This window comes from Corvus hawaiiensis, chromosome 2, assembly GCF_020740725.1.
Source record: "Corvus hawaiiensis isolate bCorHaw1 chromosome 2, bCorHaw1.pri.cur, whole genome shotgun sequence".
NCBI classification, from domain to species: Eukaryota; Metazoa; Chordata; class Aves; order Passeriformes; family Corvidae; genus Corvus; species Corvus hawaiiensis.
In genome coordinates, this window is record NC_063214.1 from 91409971 (window position 1) to 91426847 (window position 16877).

Sequence of the window (16877 nt, forward strand, 5' to 3'; positions counted from 1 at the left end):
GTTAGCAAATACCAAAAGCAGAAACAAAACAAAGTATGTTTGGGGAAATAACTTATTTGAGTCATTTTTTCAACAAGGTGGGTACATGAACTTGGAAGCAAAAACCCACAGATTGCCAGATGACCATGGGATGATCTGGGGAAATGCTGTGAATGCACCAAGCACAGTTATGCCAATGAAAGGAGAAGGAACTGAATGTAACAATGAAACTGAGGAGATGGATCTCAGTTCTACTACACTGGTTTTTTTGATAACAGAGGAGTACTTAAAATGAAAGTTGTTCTTCAAATGTTGAACCTGCAGTTTTCATGGACCCAGAAGGAACAGTTCTGAAAAGCTTAGAGGAAAAGTACCGGATAGAAATTAAACTCTCCAATCAACTTAATTATTGGGTGAGGGGAAAAATAACAAATCCACATGGGAAATTAGCTATTGCAGAAGTAAGGACCACTTCAGTGGCTACTCTGACAGAAGGAGGCTATTTCAAAAAGCCATAGTAGTATCAAACAAACAGAAAGGGTGAGCCTGGCATACCAATGTTCCCAGGTTTACATTTTCCTCTATGCCTATCCCAGTGCACTCTCTAAGACTGAATAATTACACCAGGTATTTTTGCACCAATCTTTGTATCAGTACATATCTGACTGACGTTCACAGGATGCTGCTATTCATTTCTCTACTGCCAAAATTAATTCTGCAGTTGGTTCCCACGTCATTCCCTCCTCTCTATCAGCTCCAAATCCTACTAGTCCTTTCTTTGGAAGGGCATTGTCAAGGTCTCCTTTCCCCTGACTACGACTCCTTGTCCTGCTGCTCTTGTTTTCTCTCCAATGCTCCATACAGCAGCAGAAGCAATGCAGACCCTGCAGCACTCTGGTTCCTCTGGGAGCTGGAGTGGGTGCCATGTTAGCAGATGTGACCTTCCCAACTTCTGCACCTTCCTCTAGCTCACACAGTTACACTTCTACAGAGGTCACTAGGCAGTCCCTGAAGACAAAACATGGGGGTCAGGTATCCCATCTATACAGCAGAGGCCAGATTCAGAAGCCTAAACTATGCATAAACTTTAGGCAATGCAGGAAGACCTCCAGCAATAGTTTCAGAACTAAAACTATTCTGTCAACAAGGAATTTACCAATCAGGTACAGCAGGTTTCTACTAAAGAGAGCTCAGCAACAGGACCTTGAAGCTATGAGAGGGGTGAAAGTCTCCTGAAAATAATGGGTTGAAAGCATGATGTAGTGCAGCTGAGGAGGTTCAGCAGACAAATGTTCTGACCCACAAATAGGCAGAACCCAAACCCAGCACCTAAAATAACTAAATTAAATGAATCAACAAGCATTCAGAAAAATCGAAGTTTTCATAGAAAGGCTCTTAGAAAGCACCCCTCACTAAACAAATAAATACAGTAATATAAGGAGGAAACTTACTTCCCTTCCTTTCCTTGGAAAAAAAACCCCACAGAAAAATCTTCAATACAAAATATTGTATAGTAGTACTATTGAACGAAATAAAAACATAGAATGGAGTGATTTTCCAAATAACTGAGCATGGACCAGGAAAAAAAGGCACAATAATAGCTGACACAACAGCATTTCTACTTACTGTTTCTTTGCCTCTTCAAATTTATGCAGCTTCTTCCTCAAGCCACCTGATTTAAAGCCTTGACAATGAGCTGCTGGTGCTCCTATGGTGACTATGTCATAGTTCTGATCTGGGATGGACAAAAAGGACTTAAAAATGAAAACTTGTCATCTTTAATGTGGGCAAACAATTGTGTAAGTTCAAAAACTTTTCTGAAAGTAATTTTTGGAAAACTTTGCTGGTGTTTTGAAAGACATGGAAAACTGAGTTGTTCTAGAGGCCCTGGAAATCCATCAAGTACTTTTTGAGGTGAAAGACCCATACATGAATGCAGGTCCTCTGTTTCTTAATCTATTGACAGTGAAAAAGAAGTCTTGAACACTGGTCTTTATACAAAGCCTGACATTATTGGAATCCCTCACATGGACACAAGTGTGTCATGGGGAATTACTGTTAAAAGAAAGGAAAACCCAGGTTATTTATGAAGAAACAAGCTTGATGTGAACAAATGTTACTTTGCATAACTGTACATGATGATTCCAGAGAAAAAGCACACAAGCTTAATCAGAAACAACAGTCAGAACCTTTGTTATTCTGCTGCAATACAAAATGTCTGGAAGGGACACAGCAACTTAACCCAACCCTAGTACAAAGGCTAACTTGTGCCACCTAGAATTCCGTTAACTCCAGAATCTAGTTTTGCCACCTGTAGAACAGCAGTAATTATACTTACGTCTCTTCTTTTGCAAAGAGATTTGGAATCTGAGAATAGAAGGTGCTATAAAAATGCCAAGTAGCACTACTAAAGTAATTTGTAGAAACTTGGCTGTATGGTTGAGGATGGAAATTTTAAAAAATGGAGAGAAAAGTAGTAAGATAAGCAAAGAAAAGGAAACAGATACCTGATCCTCCATCATCCTGGACTCTCATCCTCTGTATATGTAAATTTGTAGGAACGAATTCCAATTTTTTATCAGCTTTCAAGCTACTGGCTTTAAATGAAGGACCTGAGAAATGCAAGACAAAAGTAAGCATAAAACCCTTCTCCTTGTGCCTATACTAAAACATTTGCTATGTGCTGAAAGTAAAGCAGAGAAAATTTAAAAAAAAAACGAAACAAAATCTCTCTGTTACTGTTCACACTTGTCCTCTACTTTCAGAGTAAGATAAGAGAATGAATAAAGCAGGTAAATATTCCCATGTAATTAGCAAACTCACAATAAATATTAATAAAGACAAGAAATATAATAGCATTTTTTACTCATCATAAAACATTCTGGGTGCCCAATTTCAGAGAAGCACTAATAATAAGGCAGAGAAGAATCACATTTTTATCAAAAAAAATCACCTTTATACTGGTGCAGGTCAGTTAGATTTTCCTGGTAAGTTAAAATAATCGTTTGGTACTGTGTAACTATTTGTCGACGAAGGCTTTCCCAACAAGGAGACAGTTCTCCCAACTCTTCTAGTTCACAAACCCTGGGGCAAAAAAAAAAGAAAACAGGGGGGAAAGACAGGTGTTTATATCCATAGTCCACTTGACCAAGAATGGCTTTCACATTGCAGCAATGGAGCACAATCCTCAGCTGACACATTCTCAACGTACGGTGGTCTGAGCTACTCACCAGACTGGAAATGCTTCCAAACACATACCAAAGCACAGCCCAGAGCACAGGTTGAGCTCTAGTCCGAGATACATTGCTTCCTCACAGGCAGAATACACTGTGCTCCCCCCAGGAGCCTCAGGTGTTGGTCAAAAGCAGAGCTTCCCACCTTTCTGCAGCTCTCAAACTATATGAGGATTTGTAAATGATGGGAACTGTCATCATGTCAGGTGACTCGGGACAATGGGGACCTTGTAAGGACACCTTACTGAATTGTGGTGGCTCTTTAAATAAGAACTATGACACAGATTAGGTGGGATATTAGCACCTATCAGATGTTAGGTACAAGGAGTCAATTCACCGGTAAGGTACATACACAACAGTTTGCAAGGCCAAGGAAAGCCTAAGAAGCATAAGCATTAATAAGGGTTTGGAGACTGAAGATGAGCCAACAAAACCTTCATCTGAGATCCAGGATTTTGGGCACTCAGGGTAGAATAAAGGATGACTGGATATCCCCAAATACAAACAGGAGAACCCCTGGCTTTCCCCTTGTACCCTGACTGCCAGGTTTCCAGTCACACATGGCAATCCTGTGTTACATACTGTTTCCCAGCAGTGCTGCTGAGAAAACACTCATGTCACGTTTGTATTACTGTCTTCTTGGATTAATACATTATTCAGAATAAAGAAAGAAGGGTAAAAAATAAACAAGTCAACACCAGACACAATTCAACAGCACATTGTCCCAGAAAGGTAGAATAATCATCTGTCAAAAGGATCCAGCAGTTCTATTTGCAGTTCTCTCAATATCTCTAATTCGATCATTTTAACCAATTGTGTATGTATAATTTAAGACATCATTTCACAGAGGAATTCCCACTCCACGGTACTTAGGATATTATCAAAAAGAACTAAATTTCCAAGAAAAACATCAGATTGATTTGCCAACAGGCAACAGCATATAGTATATGTATTAGTGACCTGGATAAAGACACTCCCAGTTTCATCTTGAAACATGCTTTCTCCATAAGATGCTATTATGATTACCTCATCAAACTCCCGGCTCCAAACCAGCCATGCACCTGAGCCCTGGTCTTCCTGAAATAAATTCACAGCTTAACACTTCAAGTTTACTTGTTTGTCCCATAGAGCCAAGACAGCAAGGAATATGTATGCCATAAATAATGAGGCAGTCAAAATATCACACCCCTCAGTTACATGTTTCCTTTCAAAGGGCTCTGGCCCAGAGGAGTTTTATCTAAGAGACAGCAGTTGTGATTATCCAAGGACATTTTAAAAGTCACCAGGATGTGAAGACAGAAGCAGCTGTGCTTTTGTAGCTGTCTGTCATTCCTCTGGGCTGCAGCACTGAGAATGGAGAACAGAGCGCTTGGTCAAATCTGAGTGACTCTGAATACAAAGTGTGATTGTGCACGTTACTGAGGGTCACCTCAACAGAACAGAGACAAGGCAGCCTTTCTCAGTAATTACACAAAGGCCTATTTACCTTTGAGCCACACCACCCAGTGTACATACACAAGGTCATATTAATAATCACCTGGGCTGTTATTAACCTGTACCTGTTTACAACAGGCATCCACTGATCTCTGCATGATTTTAGCAAGAGCCTCTGAACAGTCACATTTCAAGGCTAAGCCTCCAACTTCACTGTCTACAATCTTACAGAAAGACACATCTTTTCCCTCATTCGCCCTAAATTCTCCTATCTTCAAGTCCTTAGACTACATCCATCATACACGGTACCTAATGGATAAGCTTGGCAACTCTTTATTATTATGGTTGTACCTCATAATGAATAGGTGCTTTTAAACCTACTGTGAGAAAGCTGTAGAGAAACAAAGACAAAAAAAAAAATAACCCTTGACTAAATGTGCAATGGCATATCCCTAGCCTGCTCCATCAAGGTTGTAGCAGGACACCTGAACAAGATACAGCATTCAATCTCTAGAATCTAAGTGCACATCACTAAAAACATAACATCAGAAAAAAGAATCAATGTGAAGTTCAGAACCTCAGTTAGTTTTCCCATGCATTATAAGAAGTCTGCATCTTCCTGTGAGAATTTATCATTTTCACAAAATATGAAAATGAATGGATTAACCCATGATTTTATTCCACAATATCCCAAAGGAACTGAAATGTCCTAATATACAATAGTAAGAGCACTAGTTAGTTTTACTTTTAATTAAGGTCAGATTTAGTTAAAGTCTATAGGATTGAATTCAAACAGAGTCAAAATAAAATAAAAGCCCAATACTCAAAAACACAGCTAAAATTCTTTAACATTCCAATCTTGGCCTTTATAAAGAATACATAAACCATTAGATTGGCAAAACACAGCCTACAAATGTAGGGAAGAAACACTCATAAAGGAGTATGTTGCCTGGAAGAGAGTTAATTGCTTCAGAAAGAAGCAAATTCATAACAAACCTACAAATTGCTTAACAGATTTCCTTCTCCCTCACACCTTCTAAAATGAGACAACGTCATTACTGTACTACAGCACTTCATTTTACTTGCTTTTATTCTGCTTTGTTTTCCATTCAAAACTACTCTTCTGACTCTTGAAGCCATTTCTTATCTCACTGAGTAGTCAGTGCATTAACACAAATATATTCATTCCTTTGTAACTCAATAACAGCCACATCACTGCTGTACTACTGCACATGTAAACCTTCCCAAAACTCACCTTGCTGCATCTTCTTCTAGAAGCAGCTTCACAAATTGTCTGGGGATGTGCAGTGACAGGATGCTCTCTGCCATCTGCTCCAAGATTCTCAAGTGGTTTCCATCAGTGGTTGGGAAACGATACATTCGGCAAATGGCACCACCAAACACTAGAGAATTAAAACCATATTATTTAAGACTAGGGTTTGATTTAAAAGTATACAAAGTATCTTCTTTCTTAAAGTAAATGGCTTCAGTTCATTAACATGCTGAAACACCCTGCTGTAAAGATCTGGTTTAACCAGGCATCAGTCTACCTTTTCCAAGCATGGTCATTCTGCAAGGACTATTCTTCAAGTGTTTGTGGGAAACGACTCCACCCCAAATCACTTAAAACGCTACTAAGGAAATTAAATGGAATACATATTTAACTTTTAAAATGCTTTTTCTTTTCTTTTTTTTTTTTTTGTCTATGTACCGTGCATTTTCCTCTCATGAAATCTTTTCCTGGAAAACTAACCTTTCTGCAAGATTCTTTTTTTAAAGCAACTTGTCCCTCTCCTCAGCCTGCAACAATTGCTTAGGAACAGACCATGAAATTGCATAGAAAATGTTATATTACAGTCAACTTCATGGCAAAAGTCTGCTTCTGCTGTTTTTACAATACAAAAGAGTGCATATGATAAAATGATTTATTCTGGTATGACCCTCAAAGGACTGCTCAGTCAGCAGCCTGTCCCTATTCAAGTGAAACATCTGCTGAAATGCCCTGGGGCCACAGGCACACAGGGAGAGATTAGCTTTTATTGATGTCTAAAGCTTACTTGTTACAGCCCAGGACAGCTTACCAGATTTCAGCAGTGCATCCTTCCGCAATGAAGCATATTTGGATCTGATTCCTAAAGATTCTGTTAAACTTTCATCAACTGGCAACACAGTCTGAACAAAAACAAAAAAAAAAAAAACCAGAAACAGTAAAGAATGAAACCTCAGTGCCCGAGCAATATGCAGTGATGACCTATCACACAGACTTCAAAGAAATATTCAACTCAACACATGCTTTAAATAAATATTTCAAATATTTTAACTGTGGACAAAAAGTATTGCAGGCTGAAATAATAAATCCTAAGCATTTCTATTAACATCTACTGCACAGTTCAAAATGCCACAAAAATTTTCATCCAGCCTGTCAATTACTTATGTTAGCACAGTTCCAGAGTCCTTACAGGTACTGCATCAATAGGCATGAACAGATCTGGAGGATAAAAAGGGATTCTAATGCACACTGTGAATCTAATACACATATAAAAGTGCAATGATCACCAAGATATTCAAAACATAAGGTTTACAGAATTAAATATATGTCTAGGCTGACAAAGTGCTGCAAACATCTGCTCTCAAACAATTATTTGGGGATCAGGGAAAAAAAAATCCAGTAGTAAAGTAACCTCTTCAGTTTTACTAAAATTCTGGGAATTCCCTAGCAACCTCATCACAGTTTTGCTTAATAGCACTTTCCAATTCACAGTGTGAAATGAAATACCACATCTCTCTGAAACTGGTTATCCATGCACAATGTACACCAATTACTAGTATCAGAAGCCTCTTCCAATGAAGAACATGACTACTTGATACCAAAGCTTAATCATTTGATATTAAAATTTTTCCCAAGACTTTTAACCCTACACATGAGCACCAAGAGCTCTACAAAACTCAAAATGGCTTCATCACCATTAGGCTGCTCCTTACAGCATTTTGAAAATGTAAAGCACTACTAAATATCAAGATGGACAGGGAAGTTGCCTGCAGATGTCAACCTAGCTTGTTTCAATGCTGGCAATAAGTCTGCACCCTTCTAAATTTGATATAATGTTCATACTCACCCTTCCATTAATTGTATCAGGTGACCTTGTGACTGGAGGCCTTTGGTCAGATTTTTCCTCCATCTGCCATCCAATAACTGTGATGTTACCTACACGGTCACTTTCAGCCGACCTGCAACAAATACTCTGCGTTGAGATTTTTTTGGAGGAGGACCTGTTCATCAACAAGGAAACACTTATAAAAGGCTATTGATCTTCAAACTTAAAGAACATTTTAAATAGGAAGCTTTTCAACTTCATTTGGAATAATTTTATTACAGCTTAGTCCAACAGGAGAACATTCCCCTTATTCTGTAGGGATGCTGTACGGAATTGAAGGCAGCCTAAAACCACACATTGTTTCCATGCTTCTGTAAAACCAGAAAGAGTCCACATTTTACAATTAGGCAAAAGCAACTTACATTGTGAACATTATTGGGGGAGATATTTGAATGTACATGCACATGTGTGTGGGCTGCCTGTGCATTTCAGTGTCTGAAACCAAACTTTTAACTCTCATTGGGGCAGTTTAACTCCAACTGGTACAGTTGCAACTAGCAGATTTTGATAATATGTGGACCAAGCAGAAGTACCACCAAATCTTCTCAACAGAGAAGTCAGTCAAGGTCACCAGTTATCAAGCTGATCACACCTTGTGCTTCTGCAGACAGACTATTTAGATTGGGAAAACTGGGGACCTGACATTCCATAAAGAAAAACTGATGCTAAAAAGAAGGATCCTGAAAAGAAGTGGTCTAGAAAAGAAGAAGATCAACACTTTCAATGGAGGTAAGACCCCTGAGGCAGAGAAAAATCCTGGACATAAGGGAGTTGTGTGCAATTACAAGAGATCTTCAGGAATCTGGGCACCAGCACCTGAGACAGGACACGAACAGCTGGGCAGCTGGACAGCAGGAACCAACACAACTTTCTGCCCCACCTTCCCAGAGCAGCAGCCATCTCCCTGCTGGGGAGGGAAGCCAGCACCGTATGCACACATGACAGAAAGGGTAGCAAATAAAGTGAGTGAGTCAGAGACAGAGAAAAGTAGGGCAAAAGCCACTCTCCTGCTGGGTTTAAAATACACACAGGTACCCAGATCTATCATGAGTGTCATTTATTCTGTCTCATCCGTGACATAGTAATTTTGGCAGAGACATCATGTTATTATTTTAAGATGGAGTCTAAATGGTATTTTAAGATAGCTGTTTACATGTAAAAATACGCTGAGACAACTAAGACAAAAAAAAAAAAGTTGCTGGAACAGGCTTCTGGGGAGGCAAAAGAAATATGCACACAAGGTGACAACAAGAAAAGGTTTAAAAATCATAGAGTATACTTATAGACAGTGCTCTGTTCTCAGCTTACATATAGTTAAAGGTTACATGACGATGAGAACAAACACATGTATTCACACACTTTGATAACCAGAATATACTTGATACCAAAACAAGAGAGTTTAATTAAGTCCATTTTCAACTTAGTCATGAAATAAGAGGTTTTCATCACATCTTAAGCATGTTTTGAAGAACTAACACTTAAATGAAGGAAAATATTACAAACCTTAGTGTTATGTGCAATCTGTGGTACTTCTCCTGAAGAAGATCCTTTACGGTGAACGTCCCAGAACCCAACAAATACATCTGAAAGAAAATGAGTTCCAGAACTGTATTTACCTTTACAGTGAGCAAAGGCTCTGACCACAGCATTGAAGTCTAAAATATAATTATTATGCATAAAAGTCCAGGAGCAAAAGCATAACTAAATATGCCATACATAACTAATTAAAACTTCTTAAAATTTAATATATTTGGTAATCTATAATTTTTTTTTTTTTCTGGAGGACAATATGCATTTTTGTTTCTCTAGGATATGAGTGGAGGCACATCAGTATATATGAGCTTAGGCCAAGCAATACAGGAACATTGGAAGCAATGACTGAACAGGGCTGACACTGGATCCTTGACCCAAACTTGTCTCCTCCTGAAGAACTTACCTCCTCTGGAGGTATTCATTTTTCCCTAGAGCTTCCCTATGAAGCACTGAAGAGAGAGGGACAGCTCTGCTGCCCCTGAGGGACCCATGGAAGAGAAGACACATGGGGCCTGTAACAGTATTCTGGACAACAGTCTGAGAATAAATGGCCTGTATTGCCAACAGATCTAAGTAGCAACATGGGAGCGCTGACACTGAAATTTTTTTCAGTACAGGAACAAACCATACACCTGAACAAAATCTAATGTATCAGGGCAGGGTGATTTCTGAAATTTAGCTGCTCTGTTCCAAAGGACAGTTTCATTATGGCATTTTGGCACAGGCTAGAAGCCTCGGTTAGGGGCGTTGAATCCTATTCATGACTTAGTTCACTAAAGATGTCCACAATATAAGAGCACAACTGACAGGACCTTTTTAATTTAAATCCATGGTTTCCAAACTTGCTGCAGACAAGCCTTATTTGAGAAAACTGGCAATGCTTCTCACTCTGCCAAATCAATCTCATTTGTTCCTCCTTTTCCTACCCATCTTGTTTTCTGTATGATCAGTGCTGCTATCCCTTTGTTTACTTCTGCAGAAGTTACTAATTTTATCTCTTTGCCTCTCATTTCCTTGCTCCACACTGACTAGGCAGGCAACAGAATAAAGAAAACTTACTGTTCCCTGAGATCTGTCTTTGACATCATACACAGAGAGTTTGATTTGTGTCATTTGATTGATAAGAGAGTCTTGGAAAAAGGCAATGCTGCTTAGAAAGATAGGATTACTCGTTCCCTGTAATCATAAACAAAAAGCCAAAAGTTAATGTAAGGTGATGTTTGTTAGGAAGAAATGATTCCTGTGCTAGCTTCAATTTTAAATCTAATCTAGAAGTACCTCAGCACTTACCTCAATAATTTCTGTCTGTGCATGCTTCGTCCAGAATGCCTGGGGAGGTGTAGTTACACTCACTGCTACAAAACTATTTGGTTTTCGATCTAGCGACGGAGTTAGCAGCTCACTGCAAGCTTTAGGTATGCAACAGATAAATAAATTTAGATTCAGGATCTTTTTCACATTGCTGTAAGACTCTACATTTTTATAAAACTACATTATATACCCTGAGCAATCAAGCCACAAAGGGCTTAAAATTCATTCTACCACCACACTGTAAAAGCAGACATGACTCACCTTTGTGCATGCAAACAGTAAACATGCAATCAGATCAGTCTGGCTCCAAGCTCTAGAGCTGCAATTTAAACTTGTTCTCTTCTAATACATACCTATCCACTCCCTGGCAAGCTCATTCTAACAGCCTACATGCATAGGTTTTCCCCTGGGAATCTCATGAGCGTGGCTGCATTTGATTCAAAGTCACGCTCCATTAAGCCCATTATCAAATGGCATTTGCCCAGGGAGAACCAACAGAAGCGCCTGAACACTGATCAAGCAGCAAGCATTACTGAGGAAAACCAGCTTGTAATTGTAAAATGACAGCAATTTATTTCCTCTGAAATGTTACTGTGAGTTTAATTGCTGGGAAAGGACTGTGGTGAGTAGGAAACAACTTTCAAAAATTTCAGTGAGTGACTCTACACAATTACATTAAACTTCAGAGCCAAATTCTATCTAGATAGATACAGTTAACTACAGTGTGGTCCAACTCTGCTTCAGCTATGTGCAGGAAGTTAGTTCTGAAATTTACCTAAGCAGCTTTGTAATTCTAGATATTTTTGATTTATCTGAAAATAATTGAAGTACCTCATTCAGCTCTGAGAGTGCTTGTTAAGATTATTATTCATAATGCAATTACACACATCTACAGCAATTTTCTAACTTTTCATTAGCACACTGTTATGAGCATAACCTTCCAAATACTAGTCCACTATTAAGCCAAGAAAACCATCCTGCAGTTGAAAATGTGGACTGAATTTTCATGAAGAAAATATTTTTCACTTGTTCTTCAAGTGAGGTGAGTCAATGCACAAGCTTCTTGTCCAAATTCAACCATCTCAGGATTCAGGTCACTTGTGTCTTGCATTATCACTTGACAGCAAAGACCCCAGAAAGAAGGTATGCATAATTCACAATTCTTAGAAAACATTCTGCCCTAAAATGGTGTTTCCAGCAAATCTTCAGTCTGCTTGAAGACCTGAACTGCTGACATACTGACACTGAAGACAGTTTCACTGCATCTTCACATAAAAAAAGTAAACACTTAATAACAATATTCACATAGTAAACATTTAAAATTTTATAAGACCTATGTTTTACTTATAGACTCCTAGAAACTCCACGAAATGAAACTGCTGGCTGCTTATCAAAAGATACTGTACAGGCAGTGTGAAAACTGTACCACATCTCCATAAAAATCAGAGCAAAGTTGCAAACCTTACTATATGAAATGCACTTCAAAATCAACACTTAAAAAACCCCACACATATTCAACATCATGCATCATTAAAGCTAGCATAAAAATCACTAAGCCTACCTAAACTGAACTCTAAAATCGGCTCATCTGGATCCTGAATGTTTCCTGTAAATCAGAAAAATTAACACAAGATTAGCCAAACATCACTGCCACATGAATTCTTTCCTGAAGTTGCAATCACGTAGAGAAAGAAATTACATTTAATACAAAAAAATATTTTTCTTTAATTAAGTGAGCCATGGCTGGTATCTAAAAAATTTATCTGGTAATCCTTGGTATCTAATAATTATTTGGAAAACCTGGGATGATCTCAGTTTATAAAACATACTAAAATATGTAAAGCAATGTGAGATTATATGCAATATGGGAATATTAAATGCTTAATCTCAATAGAAAACAATAGGATTAAAGCCTGAGCCACTATTAACTCCAAATTATTAAATCAGGTATGTCTACTCGCTGGTAATTAATAGGACGAAGTTTGAAAGTACCTGTCTCTCTCACTAATGAAATAAAGTCTCTGAGGGTTACAATCCTAATTTACTAACCATAAAAGATAAGGGAGATAAACCTCAGCTCCCTGAACTCTCTTGAAAATTTTATACAATGTCAAACAAGGAGGTTGCCAAGACTCTTCCTAGACCTTGACATTATTTTGTTATTTTCTCCCCATTGCTTTTTTTTAAATGATAAACATAACTACACAAAATCTAGCTTATTTTTTTAATCCTTCTCTGATTTTAATGATTTGTCTATTTTAAAAGTAGTAAATTCAAGATTTTAAAAAATTTTTAGTATAATTCCTTTATCTCATTACCTCCAGATAACCAGACACGTCTATATCTCCGAGCAATTAAAAGAAAAAAACCCACATTAGTACAAGGCAGATTCTGAAAGGAGCAGCAACAGAGCAGTAGATGATAGGAAGGTACAAACCTGTTAGAGAAAGGCCAACCATGTCAGAGGTGACATCAATGGTGGAGGCCCTCTGCACAGTGCGGGATTTGGCACCATGGCGGGGACTGTGTTCTCTTGCTGTCATTTTCTCATGAAGAGCCCTTCTTTTCTTGCTGCTTGCCTTTACTGATGTTTGTCTCACAGAGTAGCAGAGTGCAGCAGGTTGTCTCCAACTGCTATTCCTCTAACATTACCATGCTAAGCAACAGAGAAAGCAAAAACAGACACCAACATTTCAGGCCACTATCAGCTAATGTTCTTTTCAACAGCAGCAAACCTACTGCCATACAATCACCTCAGGTCATTCAAATAAAATGCTCAAGGCAGATCCAATGCACAGTAACTCCATTTGCATGAACCGTACATCTATAGCATTTTACAGCAAATTGTAGAAAACTGGACCACATGCAAGAAAGTTTTTCTGTCAGAGAATGGGGCTTGAGAGAGACATGTTAACAGACCAGCTGCTCTTCTCCTTTGTCTAAGTTATTAAACCATGAAGTTTCCTCGTTTTCGTAATCCCTGGTAAGCACAAGTAAATTTGTCAGATGGGGCCTCTGTCTGCAGAGGAAGGACTAGGGATAAGGACAAAGGGACAACAGGTCTGCAGAGTGCAGAACAAAAGGGCAGGAAATGTTGTTAGTGTCAGCACACTGTGTTGTTCTAGGCTCTACTGCCATGAGAAAGGGATAATGAAAACTATAAATAAAGCCTACTGGGTCAGAGAGAGGTTGAAACTCTGGGATGGTGGTGGAAAGAAAAAGCAAAAAAGGATGCCTGCTGATGTGGTGTGGCATCAGGTGCTTTTCCTCTGCCCTACACTTTTTTGAACTACAGATATCCATGACAGTTCTTCCCCTCACAATGCCTATGAAGTGAAAAATTACAGTAGGAAAGAAAGCCTACAGAAAATTTGGTTCTGATTTTAAATATGGATGTTCCTTCACTCAGCCGTGCTAGCACTGCAGTTATGGAACTTTTGTATTTGTTTCAGACTATTGTGACAAAATCCATTAATTTAGGAAGTGAGGAGTAAAATCTGATAAACCTGAAAGGTACTAATAGAGTGACTAACACCTTCACAGCAGCCCCTTGTTCATTCTACAAAACATTTGAACCACATTGCAAAAATGGAAGAATATTTATTTTCCTTTTAGGTTGATGGACCTAACAATGAGCAAGATGCATTCTAATTAAACAAAACACCTAGCTTATATTCTGTTCTAAAATGCCACTTTAAACCTGTCTGAAGGCCTCCAAAGGAATGTTCAACCTGCTTAACTTAAGTCTCTGAATTTAACTAATCAGCACCTCCCTCTGCAGGATTTCAAAAGAATCTTCCTCTCTCCACGGGGTACCCAAGCTTCTTCTTAACTACCACTGCTTCACTGGACATCAAAAATTCAAATTAAGCATCTAAGATGCAATTTAAGCATCTAAGACAACTGAATTGAACACAGCCCTGGCCATCTACATCAGCTTAGGAATTAGATTTTAAATTAGTACCTCATTCTAGGGAGGAAGGAATTCAGGCTGTATCTCCAAGACAGGCCAGTCTGTTGCCACTCAGAACTAAGAATTTTATTCAAGTCAGGTTTATATAATATGTCACAAGTCAATTCCACATAGGAAAAATAAATAAATTCTTGAACGGAAGAAGCAGAAATTGAGATCTCTGAACATCCCATCCCCAAAAGCTCTGAAACTCAGTGACAGCATACAAAACAACACTCTGCCTATAGATACAATTTCAGACAGCCAAAAATAAAAGCAGGCAGTTTTCCAATTCATATTTAATAGTTGAGGTAGGATAAATTGTGGAGTTTATCTAATCCAATCCCCTTGTTCAAAGGAAGCTTTTCAGGACTGCGTCCAGTTGGTTTTGGACAAGAATGTATTTCTCTGGCCAACCTGCTTGTTCCAAGGTTTGATCACACACAGTAAAAAAGCTTTGTTGTATTTATTAGTGTTTAAGTGGCTAGTGAACAACCAACCTTTCTCAAATAGTACTGAATGTCCTAGTATTTAGTCAAATAAAACTTCCATCAAAACTCTTTGACAGTTTCCAAGGATTTCCATTCTCCTATTTTTTCCCTTCTTTCAGCAATAGGCTTTCCTTGGTTTGTTCTTTATATAATGTGATGTTTAACAGTCTGTAAGTCTCGTAAACCTACCTGCCTGATGAAAAGATGTACAAAATGTACTTGCAGAGATTTAGACAGGATCCCATAGTCCCTTCCCCCAAAATCTACAAATAATGTATCAGAGAATAACTATCATGTTCACCAAGGTACAGGTCAGCCCAGCTGCTTTTCAGCTAAAATCTCTGCAGTTGATGACATCATTAAAAACGGTCAATCCTTGATAAGTTAAAAGAGGGCCATGTATCTAATTTGTTTTGAACCTATTCCTATTTAAATATTACTGAATGTAGTAATTTTCCAAGGCTCGCTAAGATCTCAACTATTCATTTAAATTGCAATATTAATTTACCATCTAATGATACATCTTTACATTACTTACAAGTATCATACTTACAGAGGGCTCTTTTCCTCATGTGGGGAGGGATTTTGTATATCATAATATCAGTTAAATCCACATCTAAAAGAATTAGGAAAATAATCATCATAAATGCACAATCATTATATACTGCATAAATCACAACCAGTGGGCAGGTACCATTCTCAGATTAACTGTAAATTTCACTTCTGATTACCAGTGCTCACAATAAAGTTGACTGAAAATAGAAAAACTGTATCATCTTCTACTGGACCTCACCCAGCACTAGTCATGGCAATACCCAGTCAGAGTAGGAGCACAAAGAAATTAGCTTATGCTGAAAAGAACTGACTGCAAGTCAGCATTTGGTGAGTGGGTAGAACAGCTGTAAGAAACATATGTTAACATGTTTACCAAAAGGTTTGGTGCTATTAAGATAAAGGAATATATATGATATGTTGAGAATAAGACAGCATTTGTTACTACACTTGCTTTTCTACAGCTAAACTTTTAAAATGTTGTTGTTTGGAAGAGTTATAACTGCTACTGTCAGAAGAAAAGATCCTGTGTCAAAACACAGAAGTTCAAAAGATCGGGGTGTATGTCTCTTACTCCATTGTGTGAAAATACTATGTGAGGGAGGCTTCTATGAACAGCTAGCAATAAGCATACAGTAAAAGTGAATTATTTTTAAGCTTACTACAGGTTAAATGAAGATTTGTATTTGATAATGCTACCATCTCATTCAAGTACATTTATATTAAAAACCTATGTGTTTTAAGACCTCCCATCTATCCCATATTACAGTAAAAGAAACACGGAATTCCAGTCTCAGTGATTTAATCACCAGCCCTACCAATTACCCAAGACTGCTTAGGAATTTAATATGAGCTCTTATCACTTACAGAAAGATTTTATCTCACCTAAATAATAGAGGAGGCAGGTATCTGATCTCAGCTCACTGCTCAGGTTCGCTGTATAGTCAATGGTGAGACACAGGGACTTTTGGAGAACGAGTCACTATTTTCCAAGGTAGGGGGGATGAGTCACCCCATGGAGATACTGCTCTCTAATTACAAAAATTATTTAGATTACTAGCTTAGTCCTGATGCTGCAGCTGGGCAAACTGGATTCCTCCCACTGTTGTGCTAGCTCAGGCAGGGGTGAGTTCCCTCTACTCAATTCATAGCCAAACAACAGTTGCTCTGATTCCTCTCCTGAATGACAATTGTTTCAACAATTTCAACCTTACAATCATGTTTTTGATAAAAACCA

The 16877-nt window shown here is 38.2% G+C and overlaps 1 protein-coding gene across 10 annotated transcripts in view; it reads right to left on the minus strand.

Annotated features, from left to right (window-relative positions):
* Positions 1-16877, minus strand: part of INPP4A (inositol polyphosphate-4-phosphatase type I A) — a 73774-nt gene that overhangs the window by 33409 nt on the left and 23488 nt on the right. For 7 of the 10 annotated variants that reach the window (XM_048325269.1, XM_048325215.1, XM_048325259.1 and 4 more), the window contains exons 3-14: positions 15642-15704; positions 13083-13301; positions 12207-12251; positions 10625-10743; positions 10394-10510; positions 9305-9384; positions 7763-7874; positions 6728-6818; positions 5902-6049; positions 2933-3063; positions 2487-2591; positions 1606-1714 (exon numbers count right to left, since the gene is read on the minus strand). In XM_048325269.1, coding sequence (XP_048181226.1) covers positions 1606-1714; positions 2487-2591; positions 2933-3063; positions 5902-6049; positions 6728-6818; positions 7763-7874; positions 9305-9384; positions 10394-10510; positions 10625-10743; positions 12207-12251; positions 13083-13188 — 1163 coding nt within the window. In that variant the 5' untranslated portion in view covers positions 13189-13301; positions 15642-15704. Of the gene's footprint in view, positions 1-1605; positions 1715-2486; positions 2592-2932; positions 3064-5901; positions 6050-6727; positions 6819-7762; positions 7917-9304; positions 9385-10393; positions 10511-10624; positions 10744-12206; positions 12252-13082; positions 13302-15641; positions 15705-16877 lie in introns of all 10 variants that reach the window. The other 3 variants (XM_048325194.1, XM_048325222.1, XM_048325183.1) reach the window with 1 other exon arrangement.